We start from the raw sequence: 18,736 nt of genomic DNA, 5'->3' as shown, positions 1-18,736 counted from the left end.
ACACCCCTGAAGAACTTAGAGTCAACACAGCCCACGGAGATACCTGCGCTTACGTGTTTATGGCCGCACTATTCACAGTAGCTAGGACTGTACACTCAGACGGATGGACAAAGGAAATATGGTGCAGGCGCCAGTAATCTGGGCTAGGGTGGGTTCCAGGGATGGTCAAGCTTGGTGGAAGGAAAGAAACAACTCCTGCGAGTTCTCCTCTGACCTCTAACCTCCACATACATGCCCTCTCCATAAACAAACAAACAAACAAATATATGAATGAAGGTACCTGTATAGTAGAATTTTATGCAGATGTAAAAAAAAATGAAATCATGGTGTTCAGAAAAATAAATACAAATGGAAATCCTCATATTAAGTAAAACAAAGCCAGTCTTAGAAAGACAAATATCATGTGTTCTCTCATATACATAAAACCTAAATTTAAATTTTTTTTTTTTTTTGGTTCTTTTTTTCGGAGCTGGGGACCGAACCCAGGGCCTTGCGCTTCCTAGGCAAGCGCTCTACCACTGAGCTAAATCCCCAACCCCATAAAATTTTATTATATACATGGACTAACTGAGAGAATAGAGGCCCAACTGGAGAAGGGAGAGAGAAATGGAGGAGGAAAGGGACTGAGACCAAGGATACCGGCACATGCGTGACGATGCCAGGACAAAACCCACACATGTGTGACGAGGATGATACCAGCACATGTATCATGATGCCAGGATGATATGGGCATATGCACGACGATGCCAAGATGATACTGGCGCATGCATCATGATGCCAATATGTTAACCCAAAAAAATTAATAAAGAGGAATATATCAAATTTTGAAATGTGGAAACTAGTGTGGATTCTGGATAACACAGACGTGTCTAGAGTACTCACAGCAGCAATGGAAGGCTTCTTCCCGTCACCAGCAGGCGGGTGCGTGACATCTGCGCCCAGGAAGATCACTGGTTGCTGGAACACAGAAGGTCTTAAACACATTTTTTTAAAGGGTTAGACAGTTCATTTATTTCATGTTTACATGTTTGCAATACACCTGCACACCGCTGACAGTACAAGAAAGCCTGTACAACCACCAGACCTGAAGCGCTGACCAGCGTACTTTGTTTGTTTTGAATCTCTACACAGTCTTGGCAGTCCTGGGAATCACTACATAGACCAGGCTGCCCTTGAACCCAGAGATCCCCTGCCTCTGTCTCCCAAGTTCTGGGATTGAAGGTGTGTGCCACCACGCCCAGCCTGACCTTTTAACTCAGGGATCTCTATCAGTGAAGTAAGAGCTGTTATAGCTCCCTGACATCTCGTGAGATTTGTCATGTTTTTAAACAATGGTACTACTGTTGCAAAAGAAACTAATATTCTCTGTAATGGGGAAAAACTATGCTTCTTTATAGTATTTCAATAGTTTCTATGCATTTAAAAAACTACTTATGTTTTTAAATCTATGGGACTTAAGGACAGAAAGAATCAGCAAGCCTTCGACTTTTAGTTTTAGCCTATTTTACACTTTCAGGCAGGGATTATAGAAGTCCACTGACCCACAGAATAAAATTTGAATATATATTTAATAATTATGAAGTCCTAGCATTTTTTAAAGATTTATTTATTATTATATATATTTTATTATTATATTATATATATTATATATATATTATTATAAATAAATAAATATATAAGTACACTGTAGCTGTCTTCAGACACATCAGAAGAGGGCATCAGATCCCATTACAGATGGTTGGGAGCCACCATGTGGTTGCTGGGAATTGAAATCAGGACCTCTGGAAGAGCAGTCAGTGCTCTTTTTTTTTTTTTGGAGCTGGGGACTGAACCCAGGGCCTTGCGCTTTCTAGGCAAGCGCTCTACCACTGAGCTAAATCCCCAACCCCCCCAGTCAGTGCTCTTAACCTTTGAGCCATCTCTCCAGCCCAAGTCCTAGGATTTTTAAAATTTTATTTTAAAACTTCATCCTTTAGAATTGAAAGGCTAGGGTGAGAGATGTGTCAGCAGTTGTTTGCCCAGAGGACTCCACACACATGGTAGCTCACAGCTCTCTCTAACACCAGTCCTGAGGATCCAATATCTTCTAGCCCCTATAGGCACTGCACGCATATGTGCACAGAGATACATATAAAATAAAGGTTAAAGGTATTTTTTAAAAAAAATATTAGCTGTTTCTTAGTTCTTGAATGTATTGGTTAAATTCTCTGCCTCATTTATAAATCTCATCTCCTGCTTATACAGGGTCTCACTGTATAGTCCTGGCTGGCTTGTAACTCAGTGTGTAGACCAGGCTGTCCTGAAACTCTCTGTAGACCAGGCTAGTCTCAGACTCACAGAGATCTACCCTGCCTCTGCCTCCCCAGTGCTGGGAGTAAAGGCACATTTAACTATTGTGTCTCCAGCCCCAGCAGTTTCTTAATCGTGTTAAGATTAGTTCACAGGCAAGAATCATTAAGGTTGCCTCTTAGTCTCTTTTAGTAGTTACTGTAGAGTTACCTATGGGGAAAAACAAAGGATGAAAGAGAAAAGCTTACCTTTGATGAGGTACAAGAATATTATTGATTCCTCCGAGTTTAACATTGATCTTTAGGCACAAGTTTGAAAGAGTTTGAGGAGATGTTTTTATTACATTCTTGACTTGCACACACTGTGTGGCCATACCCAAAAGTGTGTCTCCTACACGCTTCACCTCCGCTAAGGAACAGACGGAAACGATTCAGTCAGAAAAGAAGACACATGAAAATGAGTCCCCTCCCTGACAGTAAAGCTATGAAGGATGCCTCAAAACGTATCACCATTTCAAGGTAGAGCACCTGAAATTATACCAATATTAAAACAACAATAAATCAATTAAAACACTTTTTATTAAAAAGATAAATCATTAAAAATGCATGGAAATTTTAGGCACCAGTTTAGAATTTATCTATTGGTTTGTTTTGTATATGAAACGTATATTTAAAAAATCTAAGCTTTTAGCCAGGCATTGTGGCACATGCCTTTAATCTCAGCACTCAGAGGAAGGTTCCAGGGATCAAACTCAGGCTGTCAGGTTTGCATGGTAAATTTACTTGCTGAGCTACCCTGACAAGCTCCCCCAAAATATTTTTAAAACTGAAGGGAAAAAAAAAAGGGCCTCTATCAATTTTAAACGATTTTAAGTTAAAGACAATTAAGATGCAGAAGAAGGGGTGGATGCAGGAGGAGCAGAAATTCATTGCATACATGTATTAAATTATGAACAAGTAAATTAAAATATTAAAAAAGGTGCAGAGAGAAACTCTGTTATTAAAACTAGTACTGTGCAGCCAGGTGTGGGGGTCCACACCTTTAATTCCAGACTTGGAAGGCAGAGGCAGGAAGTTCTCTGTGTGTTTGAGGTTAGCCTGGTCCTCAGAGTCCAGGACGCCAGGGCTATTACACAGAGAAACCTGTCTTGAAAAAACAAAACCAACAAATAACCAACCAACCAAAACAGAACTAGTACTATTCTTGCAGAGCATCCAAGATTGGGTCCTACCATTCACCTCAAGTGGTTCCATGTTCCTACTTGCATGGCCTATGTTTTGGGGTTTCATTGCTGTGAAGAGACACCATCACCAAGGCAACTCTTATAAAGCCAAACAATTAATTGGGGCTGGCTTACAGTTTCAGAAGTTTAGTCCATAATCATCATGGCAGGAAGCATAGCAGGATGTGGCAGACATGGTGCTGGAGGAGCCAAGAGTCCTACTTTTGATCCACAGGCAGCAGACGGAGACTGTATGCCACACTGGGCATATCTTAAGCATAGGAGATCTCAAAGCCCACTCCTATGGTGGCACACATCCTCTAATAATTCTACACCTACTCCAACAAGGCCACATCCCCTAATATCTCCATTCCCTAGGGGTCAAGCATTCAAATATATGAGGCTATGGAGGCCATACCTATTCAAACCACCACAGCTTATTAAGTTCCACTTAAACATTTAACTGCTTTGCTAATCCAAAACCCCAAAGTCCACATTCCATCAACAAGCGGCACTGTCAGAGCGATACTCTGCTCCCTGGTACCAACTTCTGTCTTATGTTCTATTGCTGTGAAAAGACGCCATGACCACAGCATCTCTTATAAAAGAAAACATTTAACTGGGGCTTGCTTACAGTTTCAGAGGTTTAGTCCATTGATGTGGTAAGGAGCAAAGTGGCATGCAAGCAGGCATGTAACTGAGTTTCATGTCCAGACCCACAGGCAGCAGGAAGAATAAAGACGCTGGGCCTATCCTGAGCTTTTGAAAACTTACAGCGCACGTTCAGTGACACACTTCCTCCAACAAGACACACTATTGCAGTAAGGCCACATTTCTAATCCTTCTCAAGTAGTGCCACGCCTTCTTGATTAAAGATTCAAATACGGGGTTGGGGATTTACCTCAGTGGTAGAGCACTTGCCTAGCAAGCGCAAGGCCCTGGGTTCGGTCCCCAGCTCCGAGAAAAAAAAAAAAAGATTCAAATACATGAGTGCATGGGAACCATTCTTACTCAAATGACCACAGGTGGCTTCAGGTTTCTGTTATTGATTGGTTGAGACAAGATTTCTCTAGGTAGTTCTGGCTGTCCTGGAACTCCCTTTGTAGACCAGGCTGGCCTCAAATTCAGAGGTCCGTCCCTCTTGAGTGCTGGTATTACAGCTACGCACCACCATGCCTGATGCAGGTCTTTGTTATTTCAAACAATGCTATGAATTAACCTTTATTGTTTTATTTCATTTTATCTTCAGGGTTTATTTCTATAAGTGAAATCCAGGATTCAGAGGGAGGCTGTGGGGTATGTATGTGTGTGTGTACATATAAAATCTTTACAGATAGTGACAAACAAGAAATTCAAAAAGCGGGTTGGGGATTTAGCTCAGTGGTAGGCGCTTGCCTAGGAAGGCATAGCGCCCTGAGTTCGGTCCCCAGCTCGAAAAAAAAAAAAAAAAAAAAAAAAAAAAAAAAAGAAATTCAAAAGCACTGTATTTATTAATTTGGCATATGTGCGTGCATGTACGTGTGTGTGTGTATGTGTGTGTGTGTGTGTGTGTGTGTGTGTGTGTGTATGCGCGCACATGTGTTTAGGAGCCACCAAATGACTACATAAGATAGTAAGAAAAAATTTGATTTTGTCAGGGAGGTCAGATAAAGCTTTTGCTAAAAATTCAAGTGAATAGTTTGCATTTCTTCTTGGTGAAGCATGGATTGTGGAGCATGGAAAGCAACACAGGTAGAAGTAAGAAAGTGAACGGTGTCCCTGCGGGGATCTGAAAATAAAGGAGATCACAATGAAAGCCAACACTGGCAGAGCTTCTCAGACTGGGGCAGGGAGGTCATTGTTGAGGCAGAACCTAGGATTTCTGCTGACTTCTGACATCTGAATGACTTAAACAATCTGCTCAGAGGCTCTAGAGGCATATGATGAAGTCAGCACACTTGCACTAGAGACATTTCCATTCTTGTTTTTACACTCTTTACCATTGGTCTAGAAACAAGCAGGACATCTTTCAATTTTCAAATAAACAGAAGTATGGTCATATCAGGAAATATTAATTCAAGAAATAAGTGACCCATCATTTCTCAGAGAAAATGTGGAGGAACCTTGAATGCACATTGCTAAGTGAAAGAAGCCTATTAGAAAGACTGCGTAGCAGGACAGCCAGTGGTGGTCTGCACCTTTAATCCCAGCACTCGGGAAACAGAGACAGGTGGATCTCTGACTTTGAGGCCAGCCTGATCTATAGAGCAACTTTCAGGACAGCCAGGGTTGCAAAGAGGAAACCTTGTCTTGAAAAAACTAAACAAACAAACAAACAAACAAAAAAAAAGAGAAAAGAAGAAAGAAAGAAAGAAAGAAAGAAGGAAGGAAAAAAGAAAGGCAGGCTACATATAAAATGACTCCACTTTGTGACAAAGCAAAGCTCTATCAATAGTAAAGAAATCAGTGGCTTCAAGGATTGAGGGAGGGAGGGGGAGGATGAAGAGAGGAATTTAAGAACAGTGAAGCTATTCTGTATGGTTCTGTAATGATGGGTTCATATTTGCCAGACCTACACTGTTCAACATGAACAGTGAACTTTAATGTAATCTGTGGGCAATGCACTAATAATTAATAATGTTAACAACATGAATGCTTTTGGTTCAGTAAATGGAACACATTATGGAGAAAAGCTAGTCTGTGCAAAGGGCAGATGACAAGATGATATAGGGGAACTCCCTAGACTATCTCCTCAATTTTTCTATAAATCTAAAGCTATTCTGAGAGTATATTTATTCATTGAATTTGTGCATGTGCATGTGTTTACATGTTCATGTGTGTGTAGATGTGTGTGCACATGTGTCAGCCTTCAGTGTCACTCCTCAGAAGCTGTCTCTACCTTGTTTCTATTGAGAGCAAAGAGTATAAAGGAGGCAAACAAATTTTGCTTCCCACCAACAGTATGTAAGAGCCCATACTTATTTAAATTTTTGTCAAAAATAGGTATTATTGTTAGTGAAAACTAACTTACTCTAGTTAGATTTTCTTTAATGATTAGCAATACTGCATAGTTTCTTTTCCCCAGTGCTAGGGACTGAACCCAGGGTCATACAGGTGCTAGGCAAGTGCTTCATCACTGAGCTAGATCCAGAAGATAAATTACGTTCTTTGAATAGGTAGTTTGAATTTGAAATACTGACCTGCAGACTAAGAATACATGTTTAGGGGTTGGTGATATAGCTGTTAGTAAACTGCTTGCCAAACATGCACGAAGGCCTGGCTTTGGTCCCCAGCATCACACAAACCCAGGAGCACAATAGCGTGCACCTTCTCTCTAATTCCAGGACTCAGGATGAAAAAGCAGTATGATCAGAAACTCCAGCAACTAGGAGTTTAAAGCCAGCCTGAGCTAGAAACCCTGTCTTTTTAAAAAAAAAAAAAAAAAAAAGCTCATATGTCCATTAATTAGAACAAAATAAAAAACTAGGAAATGTTTCCTTTGTTGACTATATGTTCATTTTTTCTAATGATAAGCTAGTGTTTACAGTTTCTGTTTGCTGTGTTCTGTTGATTTTAAATTTACTATATTAGTGACACACAGATTTGTGTGTGGTCAACTGTAATAATTTTTCTTTGTTATTTCTTTTTTCTGTTTTGTTTTTGTGATGGTGGGAACCAACTCATAACCAAGCATTTGCCTATTGAGCTTCAGACCCTTCTTTCATTTTTCTTTTTTTTTTTTTGTTCTTTTTTTCGGAGCTGGGGACCGAACCCAGGGCCTTGCGCTTCCTAGGCAAGCGCTCTACCACTGAGCTAAATCCCCAACCCCTCATTTTTCTTTTTTAAAAAAATATTTTTATTTTATATTGGTGAGTTACTTTAGTGGCATGGATGTGTTTGCACCACATCATGCCCATGAAGACTGGAAGAGAGAATCAGATCCCCTGGAACTGGAGATACAGAGAATTGTTAGCTGACATGTGGGTGCTGGGAATTGAAAATGGGTCCTCTGGAAGTGCTCCTAACCACTGAGTCACCGTTCGGCAACCCTCCTCCCTGCCCCGTCTGTCAGTCCCTCCGTCCATCCATCCATCTCTTGGGATGTATGTAGAGGTGTTGTGCATTGTGCATGTGCATGTGTGTATACACATGTGTGTGCATATGTGCATTTGAGTTGAGGGCTCAGAGTGGATATGAGGTGACTTCTCCAACCACTCTCCACTTTGTTTTATGAGGTAGAGTCTCTTGTTGAATGTAGAACTCACCACTGGAATGGCTGGTCAGCAAATCCAGAATTGCCTCTTTGTCTCTCCCAAGCAGGGACTATCTCTTGGTGCATGCTGCAGAGCCTGACTTGTTTTATTGGTTCCTGGGGATCAAAGCAGGCCCTGATACTTGTACAGTAAGCACTTTACACTGACTGAGCTATCTCCCTACCCTCACGTCTGTCATTTCTAATATGAAATTATTTTACTACATTCAATGGTTTGTAAGTTATTATTTTCCTATTTTTTTTTCATTACTCAGGCATCAGATTTCTTTTATTACAGTCATATGGGGTCAGGTATTTAAGTATCCCGGCTCCACAGGTGAGGAATGGAAGGCATCGCACAGTTACGTCACTGAGTCACATCACACAGGTAGTACAGCCTGCGGTGTCTGAACACTGAGCAACACAGTCCATCTGCACAATCTGCTGTAACCCGCCACCTCATCCTGTACGTAAGTTATTCTGATGCCATTTCACTGCATGATTCTTCTCTTCAGCACTGCTTGTGATGTCTCTTTGTGTACTAAAAGTCATTTCCCAGTCTCCCTTTTACTATTTAGCTTATAGACTTTGTCTTAAAGGAATAATATGTGGGGTTTTTGGTGTTGTTTTTCTTTTTCTTTTCTTTTCTTTTTTCTGAGATAGTTTCTTTGTGTAGCCCTGGTTCTCCTGGAACTCATTCTGTAGACCTGGAACTCGAGATCCTCTTGTCTCTACCTCCTAAGTGCTAGGATTAAAGGCATGCACCACCACTGCCCAGCTAATATGTGATTTTAAATACTATGGTACAGATATATTTTAGTATTTGAAAATTTTAGGTTATCTAATTCTAAAAACAATGTTAAGCAGGAGAAGAAAAAAAATGTAGTATTTCTGTTGGTGCAGTGCTGGAGACCAAATCCAGGTCCATTAACATCTTAGGTCCGTGCTCTAAGCAATAAATTCTCACTCCTGAAAGATGCATTTTAAAATATCCTTACCATACACCGGCGTCTTCCCGGGCAGGATGACGATAATGAGCTGCAGTCCTGAGTAGGTGTTCTTGAGATGCCGGAACATGGGCTCCACGCTGTCTGCCCCCTGTGCGTATTTGCAGAAACATGGCTGACCCTGGATGGGCATCCCTGCATCCTTGGAGATCTTCCGAAGCTGGTCTGTGAATCCTCTGAAGGTGAAGAGAAGAGCTTTGTCTAGACATCAAAATGTACCAAACATTTGATCGTGTGTGTGTGTCTGTGTGTGTGTGTGTGATATGTGTGTGTGAGTGTGTGTGTGTGTGTATGTGTGAGTGTGTGTGTGCATGTGTGAGTGTGTGTATGTGTGAGTGTGTGTATGTGTGAGTGTGTGTGCACATGTGTGTGAGTGTGTGCGTGTGTGTATTTGTGTGCATGTGTGTGTATGTGTATATGTGTGTGTGTATGTGTGTGTGTGTGAGTGTGTGTAGTGTGTGTGTGTGATGTGAGTGTGTGTGTGTGTGGTATTAAGGACTGAACTCACGGTCTGTGTGTGTTTGGCAAGTACTCTACACTGAGCTGTAGCCCCAGCTTCAAGCCTGCCACACAGCGGTGAAAAGTTTACGAAAGAGATGGAAGCGGGGTGGTGATGGAGCCGCCTTTAATCCCAGCACTCAGGAGAGAGGCAGGTGGATCTCTGAGTTTAAGGACAACCTGGTTTACAGACTGGGTTCCAGGACAGCCAGGGCTACAGAGAAACCCTGTCTCAAACACAAAAGTCATTTAGAAAAAAATCATTAAGGAAAAAGGAGGAAGAGGAGAGAGAAGATGAATAATAGGAAGAAGAGGAGAAAGAAAGAAATAGCAAATGAAGCAAAGATCTGTGTGTTTGCTCAATATAGAAAATGTCACCAGAAAAAAGAAAGAAAGAAAGAAAGGAAGGAAGGAAGAAAGAAAAGGTCACCAGATTACTAAATTTAAAGGCAACAGAGGGTACTGTAACCTACAGCAGCCTTCCTTTGTCCTTTGCAGACATGTTCAAAGACTCCCCAATGGGGCTGGGAGATGGCTTAGTTGGTAAAAGACTTGGTATGCACATCTATATTGTCAGCACTGAGGAGGCGGAGACTGGAGGCTCCCTGGGATTGGCTGGTCAGTCAATCTAACGAATTAATGAATTCCAGATTCAGTAAGATACCCTGTCTCAAAAACCAAGGTGGAAGGTGACTGAGAAATATTCCTAAAATCAACTCTGGCGTCAGTCTATTTGCACACTAACACACACACACACACACACACACACACACACACACACACACACGACTCAAAATTGGATGTTTAAAGGTGTACATTACTAGACCCTATAATTTAATGCCTTTTGATCTTAACCAATGGCTATAATATTTGAAGTCCAAGGTATAACAAGTAAATTTATACAAATACAAATACCTTTATAATATAGAATACTCATTTTTAATGTACATCTTTGAAACTTCAGCATGCAATTTTTTCTTTCCTTACTAAGCTGACCACCTTTGTCTTTTCACTTAATAATTCATTGAGTTCTAAGCCAATGAGAGACCCTGGTGGATAGCTCCAGATAACTGACATCTTTGGCTGACTTCTGGCCTGTACATGCAGAAACATGCGCATTCACACACACCTGCAAATGTGTGCGCACATGGACACATACATTATTGTTGAGACTAGGCCTCATTAATTTATGGTTCTCCTGCCTCAGCCTCCCACATAACTGGAATGATAGGTGATCCCAGCTGGACAGAGGAAATAGTTTTAAAGGTTCACTGGTTAAACATATTCCATACAGAGAGGCAACATTTGTTAGAACATGAGATGAATCATTACAGACTGAAACACAGGGCTGGGATGTAGCTCAGGAATGCAGCCCATTGGATGTACAAGGTCCTGGGTTCACCCCTAACATAAAACCCAAACATTAAAGGTCCCCAGACTAAATCAACGAAACATCTTACTTCAGTATTTCTTCTCTGCACTGCCTCTGTGTGGCAAAGCAAGCAATAGCCCACATTTTGATTTCAACTCCTGTGTGGAACTGTTTTCCTCTCATGTCCCACACTCCGTGGCTTGGTGTTGCTACTGTCCGGTTCTGTAAGACAGATGACAAAGACTTTCCCAAATAATGCATTCAGGTGAGCTCAAGTAAGCACTTCAAGTTTCAGAATTGATAAATCCTTAGTACTCTATGTGGAGTGGACTGTTCTAAAGCAATATTATTTACACTGTTAAAACCAGAGTCCAGTAAGAGGCCAGCAAGATGGTTCAGCAGGCCTTTACAAGCAGTTCTTGTCCCCTTGCATGCTGACCTAAGTTTGACCTCACCACACCCAAGAACTCATACAGTAAAAGGAGAGAACCCAACTCCCTCAAGTTACCCTTGACTTCCCCATGTGCACTGAGGCATACGCGTGCACCCCCACAATAAATAAATAAAAAAAAGTAAAAAAGGTTATGCTAAACTAAATTCACCTTAAAACAAAGAAAACACCTGATGTATTGTTGGAATGATAAAATAGAAAGTTCAAAACCTAGAGTACCATTCTCTCCATAATTAGCAAATTATTTATTTTATGTATGAGTTCTCTGCTGTATGTACATCTACGTGCCAGAAGAGGGCATCAGATCCCTTTATAGACGGTTGTGAGCCACCATGTGGTTGCTGGGAATTGAACTCAGGACCTCTGGAAGACCAGCCAATGCTATTAACCATGGAGCCATCTCTCCAGCCCTTACTCAGCAAATGATGTGTGTATGAGGAGAACATTACTGATAGCCTTACCCGTCCTCCATACTGGAGCATAGGTGCTGGGAGTACGCGTCCGGTCACATGGGCCATCTCATCCCGCACTTTAAACTGAAACTCCTGAACAAACGGATCTGTTTCATAATTTGCACTTCTTACCTAACAACAGAAAAGAATTGTCATTATTCTCAGACTTCCCTCAACCTCTTACTACAGTTGCCAGGACCTCCGCTTTTCTTCCTCTATGCCAACTATATGTTTTGTAGTAAGTATAATCAACGGTGCCCTGGCTATAACGCAGAGAATATTATCCTGCATACTGCGTCAGGGGCTGAAGGAAGTCTATGAACAACTTCATAACTGACTCAAAACTAAATGTAGACATTAGGTTGAATAATACATTTTAACTAGTTGTGACCCATGCAAATGATGATTTTAAACAACTAGGCAATTTCAGGAGAGAGAAATACCTATTTAAAATGGGATAAGAAGCTCCGATTGAGCCAGAGTGGTGGGGCACATCACCTTAATCCCAGAATTTGAGAGGTAGAGGCAGGTGGCTCTTTGAATTCGAGGACAGCATGGTCTACAGAGTGGGTTGCAGGACAGCTAGAGCTGTTATACAGAGAAACCCTGTCTTGAAAAATGAAAAAAACAAACAACAAAAAAACAACTAAACACAAAAGAATCTCTGATTGGACAGTCATAGCTTAGTTTGTCAAAACAAAAACAAAAACAAAACAAAAACCGTCTGATTATAAAGAACCTAGAAGGGGTTGGAGATTTAGCTCAGTGGTAGAGCACTTGCCTAGCAACCTCGAGGCCCTGGGTTCGGTCCCCAGCTCCGAAAAAAAGGAAAAAAAAAAAAAAAGAACCTAGAAACATAATACTAAAATTTGTTTCATGTAAAGTTTGACAGTAAATATTAAAAGCAACCTTTTTCTAACTATCTGCTTTATAACAATTTTATTTCAATATTTTCAGGTATATGACATCGTAAATGTTTATTTAGAGAGAAACAGTAAGAACAGATAAAAAGCCAGCATCGGTTACAGATTATAAGTTTTATATGACAAATCCATGTATAGAGTCAAAGAAATAATACATGTTTTCTCAGTGCTGGGTCTTACCCTAAGGTACCCTACTAGCTATTTTTTCTTTCTTTTTTTTTTTTTTAAAGATTTATTTATTTATTATAGATGAGTACACTGTAGCTATCTTCAGACACACCAGAAGAGGGCATCAGATTCCATTACAGATGGTTGTGAGCCACCATGTGGTTGCTGGGATTTGAACTCAGGACCTCTGGAAGAGCAGTCAGTGCTCTTAACCGCTGAGCCATCTCTCCAGCCCCTATTTTTTCTTTCTTTTCTCTATTCTTTTTTTTTTTTCAAGACAGGGTTTCTCTGTGTAGGCCAGGCTGGCCTTAAGAGATTCCCTTCCCTCTGCCTCCCGAGTGCTGGGATTAAAGGTGTGAGCCACTGTACTTGGCTCCACGACCTCTTTTAATTCTGCCAGTTTATAACTGGTAATAGAGCATCGGCTGGTAAGGACATCTTGTTTACCTTACTCGCCTTGATCATTGCCCCCATCCCCTGCTCCCTTGACTGGCTCATCCTAATGCACTTTAAATCCCATTTTAGAACTTTGTACTAACCAATCTGCTAATTTCCTCTTGTCTATCTGGTGCAGATCTTGCTGTTGCCTTAATCATAGTAGAAGTCTGATTGTCTGTTAGTTTCTTGATACACCTCTGTCCAGCCACAATATTACAGACCTAGAAATAGGATAATTTATACAATGTATATATTTTTGTTAGCACTCACTTGCTTAAGGCCAATCACATGTTAAATATAATTTTAAGGTCTACTTTAGTAAATTACTTCTTTTTACTTATGTTAAAGTAAAAACAGAGAACAAATTACACATGATTACATAATTATAGATGGTAAAAGGTACACAGGATAAAGATTGAAAGAAACATAGCAAAAAAATGCTAACCAATGGTAGAATTATGGGTGAACTTTTTTCCTACCATGTTGGCTAGTTTTATGTCAGTTTAACACAAGCTATTGTCATCTCAGGTGAGGGAACCTAATAACAAAAATACCTCCATAAGATCCTGCTGTAGGGCATTTCTTAATGAGCGATTGATAGGAATGGCACCATTACAATGAGCTGGGTCCTTCTTCATGCTGGAAGTCCTGGTTCTATAAGAAAGCAGGCTGAGCCAGCCATGGAGAGTAAGCCAGTAAGCAGCACCCTCCATGGCCTCTGCATCAGCTCCTGCCTCCAGGTTCCTGGCCTGATTGAGTTCCTGTCCTGACTTCCTTTGATGAGGAACAGTGAGATGGAAGTATAAGCAGGATAAACCCTTTCCTCCAAGTTGCTCTACGGTCATGGTATTTTATCACAGAAATAGGCACTCTGACTAAGACATATACTATTTTAATCAATGAAATTTTAGAAAAAAAAGTAGAATTTAAAAATTGTTCAAATTCCAAAATACATGTGAAACTCAGTAAGTCATAGGCCATAAATGCCCCTAAAAGAATAATAAATCAGGCCAGGGAGATGGCTCTGCAGGCGAAGAGCTTGCTGCATAGGACCTGAGTTAAGATCCCTAGCACTAATGTACAAAACTAGGCATGGTGGGATATGCCTGTAACCCCAGTGCTGGAGAAGAGGGAGGGAAAGGAAGGTGGAGAAACTGGCCCAGCTGAAGTTCAGGTTCAGTGAGAGACTTTGTCTCAAAAAACAGATGGATAGCAACACTGAAAGACTCTTATGTCATTCTTGGCCTACACACACGACACACACATGCGCACACACACATGCACACACACACACACACACCAAGCACATTCACATGTGCACACACACACAGAAGAGAAACAGAAGCTAATCATTAGCAGCGTAAAGGCATTACTTCTAGTGGCAGGTATGTATGCTTCTGCTCCTGCCCCACTTGCAGACAGGGAAGGTGTGGGTACTTCAGCTGAAGTGTGTACTTTTCTCGGAAATACTGAGCTACAGTCCTCTCCACAGTTTGGCCATTTTCTAGCTGTAAAGGAAATCTGGGAAAAGAAGAGTTGACATGAACAACCTTATCCATTATGGCTGGTCAACTTCCCAACCCTTAGAGTATGCTGACTGATATTACTGCTGTGGTGAACTGCAGCTTTTCTTACGTTTGGTGGCTGGCAGGCCTTCTTGTTACATTACAGACACGGTATTTCCGTCTCATTGTTCCACAATGAGTCACTTCAACCTTCAGACCTGTTCCCAACAAGAAAAATGAAAGTTACAGAGATTCCATGAAAAATACGTACCCAGTCTGTTCACTACTATAAAACCTCTATTCTGAGCAGGCACAGGGTCTGTGACACAAGCAATGTGATATTAGGAACTTTTATGTAAAATTGTTAATAATCATAATAATGACAGACCTAATACCAAATATTTTTCTTATAAAAGAAGTTCTTATTAAGAAAGAAAATCCTATAGTTCACTAAGTCCAAAGATCAAGGGGCAAAGTTCTCCGGTAGGAAAAAAAAAATGCATTTACAATAAACCCAGGAATCTGTAAACCTGGGAATGAGAGGATAAGTGTTTGAATAGCCCCTCATCACATGGTGACTGAAGATCAGAGTTACAGAAAGTCCTTCTAAGATTTATGAACCAGGCAGAAAAAAAAAATCTGGTCCTCCTATCAGAACTAGAGTGACAATTTTACTAAGCATTTTCCTTTATTAATTTTTTCTCAAAAAATAGTGACTACTAGAATGGAAGATAAATAGTTCTTAACTTAAAAAATTATTTGTGTGTATGTGCGCTCATGCACACATGAATGTAGAGGTCAAAAGACAATTTAAAGAAATTGGTTCTCTCCTTGTACCATGTGGGTCCTGGGGAGCAAACTCAGGTGGCCAAGCTTGGTGGCAAGTAAATTTGCCCATTGTGCCATCTTGTCAACCTTCCAAATAACTTTTTTTTAAAGACAGGGTCTCTCTAGGTAGCTCTGACTGTACTGAACTTCAGTATGTAGATCAGGTTACCCTTGAACTCACAAAGTTCCATCTGTCTTTGCCTCCTGGGTGATGGGATTTAAGGTGTGGGCCATGACTCTCGGGTTCTTTCAAATTATTCGTAAAGTAGGTGGTTTTTACTTTCTCATGGAGTTATTCACCCCTGTGAGAATCTAATGAAAGCGATAAACTCTCAGAAAAATATAGAATACATATACATACATATACATGTGTGTGTGTGTGTGTGTGTATGTGTGTGTGAGGGTGTGTGTGTGTAAATGGAGCAAGTAATTTTAAATATTTCTAGCTCACTGTTGTCCATTTATGAACTTTAGTGATTCAAGGATTCCAGATTATTCTAGAAAGTAAAGAATGGACTTTGAATCCTCAGCTGATGAAAACCCCTGTTTTGGAGGTACTCAGAGCCATGTGCACACAGGCACAAGTCCTACCACTGAGCTCTAACCCCACCGTTTTCACTTTGTTTCCACACAGGGTCTTGCCCAGTTGCTCAAAGTATCCTTGAATTTATTTTCCTTCCTTAGCTTTCTGGGATGACGGAGGTGTGCCTCCATGACCAGCATATCAAGAAACTAGGAAGATTCTTTTTTTTGTTTGTTTGTTTGTTTGTTTGTTTTGTTTTGAAGGTAGAGGATGGTAACAGGCTCTCTATGTAATCCTGACTAGAACTTGTTAATATAGACCAGGCTGCCCTTCAACTCAGAGATCCCCCTGCATATGCCTTTCTAGTGCTGGGATTAAAGGCATGCACTACTATGGCCAGCAGGAATTTCCTTAAGAACTGATGAGAAACGGAATTTCCATAGATGATGGTTTATGCATGTGCTAATAGTGATAATCATTAGTAACGTGTTACTGAGGACAGGAAATGCAGCTAATGTGCCCGATAAACTAAAAGTTTAATTTTAATTAATTTCAAACAAGCTCCTGGCTGCCGTAGTGGCCAAAGTAGTAACTCAGGAGGAGGTGTTAAGAAATGGACATATAATAGCTATTCTTCACAGAAAAAAAGACACATTTCTAAAGTTTGGCCTAGGCTCCAAAGAGTAAGTCTAAAAGGGTAAAAAGGGAGTTTTTTTTTTTTTGAACAGAAATTATGGTCATTACACTTTAAGCAATTTTACTTTTTTATTTATAAATTCCCATAGTGTAGTAATTGTCATCTGGATGTGATTTTGCCTGCCCCTCACCCTGGAACATTACATGCATGTGTGCGTGTGTATGTGCGTATGTGCGTGTGTGCATGTGTGCGTGTGCGTGTGGCTATGAGCCAATCCAGGGCCTTGGCACACATTAGGTAAATACTTTACTAAGTCACACTCCTAGCCCCCAACACGGGTTCTGTGACTGTTACAGCTAGGCGACAGATATCACTGGCAGCTGGTGAATAGAGATTGGATACTTCCCTATATTCTACAATGTACAGAACTGCACCTATGCACTCAGCCAAGAATTACCCAGTATAGAATGTCAAGAGAAACTCTACCACGGTATAATTTGCTTTCTTATCTAATTATTAACTATAGTACCAGTCACAAAGTTTACTCATAGTAAATATTTTCTTTTGACATATCAATACAAATTAGGATAATAAATGTTTTTTTAAAAAGTATTCTTAATAAAAATTAAACCTTTGAGAAGTAATTTTTCATTGTAACTATATTTCTAAAATTAAATTTCAAATATTTATTATGTCAGTATGTTATCAAGGAGGCTGGAAAATGCAATGGAAGGCCTTGTAAGAGGGAAACAGCAATACTATGAAGTAAGGAACATAAAAATATTATATTTTGTGGACAAAGTAAATCTCTGTTGTCTGAAACATTTATTTGTTTTCAAGTTTTCCCCATGATTTAAAAAAGCATAGTTTTCAAAAATATGGTTCTACATGGTTATAGAACAAATATTAACTAAAAGTAAATTTCCCCCAATATTTCTGCTTTGTAAGTACCATTAATCATTGGTTGATAAAAAGAACACCCCAAAGTTATTACCAACTAGTTGGAGATAAGGGCAACTAGATTATAATCAATATACTAAAATTTATATTTGTTAGGACATAATTTATAGCATCTAGCAGCTATCATCAAATTCCTTATGTAAATTAAAACTTAAACCCAAGCATCACCGAACAGAAAACTCTCTTTTCTGAGTTCCTGTGGGAAGATACATGGTGTACTTTAAAAAGTCCTCATTTAAAAAAGTCTTCTTGACTTTCAATGGAGGAAAAAAAAAACACAGTTTTATTAATTAGATATAACCCAGACTTTATGCCCCAAATGTAAGATCATAGATCATACCTAACAATTCAATCAAATCCAGGGGCTAGCAAAAAGTCAAAATTATAGAGTGGAATAGTGTAATTCTCTGCCCAGGCCCCTCCCCAACCCTCCATCCAACCAAAGTTTGGCTTTAACAAATATGGAACCTATAAACTTGGCTTTACCTTCACTATAACATCAACTTTATAATGCTTTCTAGTCAACTTTTCAGTCATTTCTTTGGCCCCTGAGCAGTTGAAGTTAAGACCGAGTCCATGCTCTCCGGGCAGCGGCTGAATCCTTGTTCTGTACATCTTGTATTTTCTGTGATAGAGCGGTGACATGAGTTGGTTGCATAGTTACCGCACAATGATGTAAGTGACTGCATGATATCAGGGTGGTAACTAGGCAGCCACTCGGCTAGAAACCATGGCATTGAGATGATCACATAGATAATGGCAGGTAATGCACTGACCTGACCATGCTAACTGCAGTTAGAACAGATTATGAAAGGACAATGATATGGCTGCAAACAGTTATTTTTAACAGTTTTTTATTGTGGCCCTTGACTCGAGATAGATGGATGCTTACTGACAAAACAGGAAGGGCTGGCCTTTTCAGGTTTTATTAAGACGACTGTCTCTTGTTTGTAGTTACTGAATGGCACAGAATGAATGAGAATAGGAACAAGCAAGGATGTAGTCACCTACTCTAACTGGTTTGGGGACTGAGAGATGTTCAGTGAACAAATGCGAATGCTTCATTCAAACCACAAGCTGAAAATTATCTGCAACAAATAGGTAAAATCTTAAACAACAGCATAATCATTTCTGTCCATTTAAGATGCAGCATTTAATATAAACAAAGATAGTTACGCCTTCCTAGATAATATCTGGTTTTCCTTCACGTCTATCTACTACACTGAATACAG

At 40.1% G+C, this 18,736-nt stretch overlaps 1 protein-coding gene across 1 annotated transcript in view; it reads right to left on the bottom strand.

Moving 5' to 3' along the window:
* Positions 1-18,736, bottom strand: part of LOC116896626 (protein argonaute-3) — a 68,993-nt gene that overhangs the window by 8,071 nt on the left and 42,186 nt on the right. Inside the window, exons 7-14 of the mRNA XM_032897913.1 lie at positions 14,687-14,774; positions 14,425-14,572; positions 13,153-13,272; positions 11,532-11,654; positions 10,708-10,841; positions 8,741-8,925; positions 2,538-2,697; positions 883-973 (exon numbers count right to left, since the gene is read on the bottom strand). Coding sequence (XP_032753804.1) covers positions 883-973; positions 2,538-2,697; positions 8,741-8,925; positions 10,708-10,841; positions 11,532-11,654; positions 13,153-13,272; positions 14,425-14,572; positions 14,687-14,774 — 1,049 coding nt within the window. The remainder of the gene's footprint in view (positions 1-882; positions 974-2,537; positions 2,698-8,740; positions 8,926-10,707; positions 10,842-11,531; positions 11,655-13,152; positions 13,273-14,424; positions 14,573-14,686; positions 14,775-18,736) is intronic.

Source organism: Rattus rattus, chromosome 1 (assembly GCF_011064425.1).
Source record: "Rattus rattus isolate New Zealand chromosome 1, Rrattus_CSIRO_v1, whole genome shotgun sequence".
In the NCBI taxonomy this organism is placed as follows: Eukaryota; Metazoa; Chordata; class Mammalia; order Rodentia; family Muridae; genus Rattus; species Rattus rattus.
Note: the sequence above shows the minus strand (reverse complement) of the source record. Positions and strands in the feature narration are given on the sequence as shown.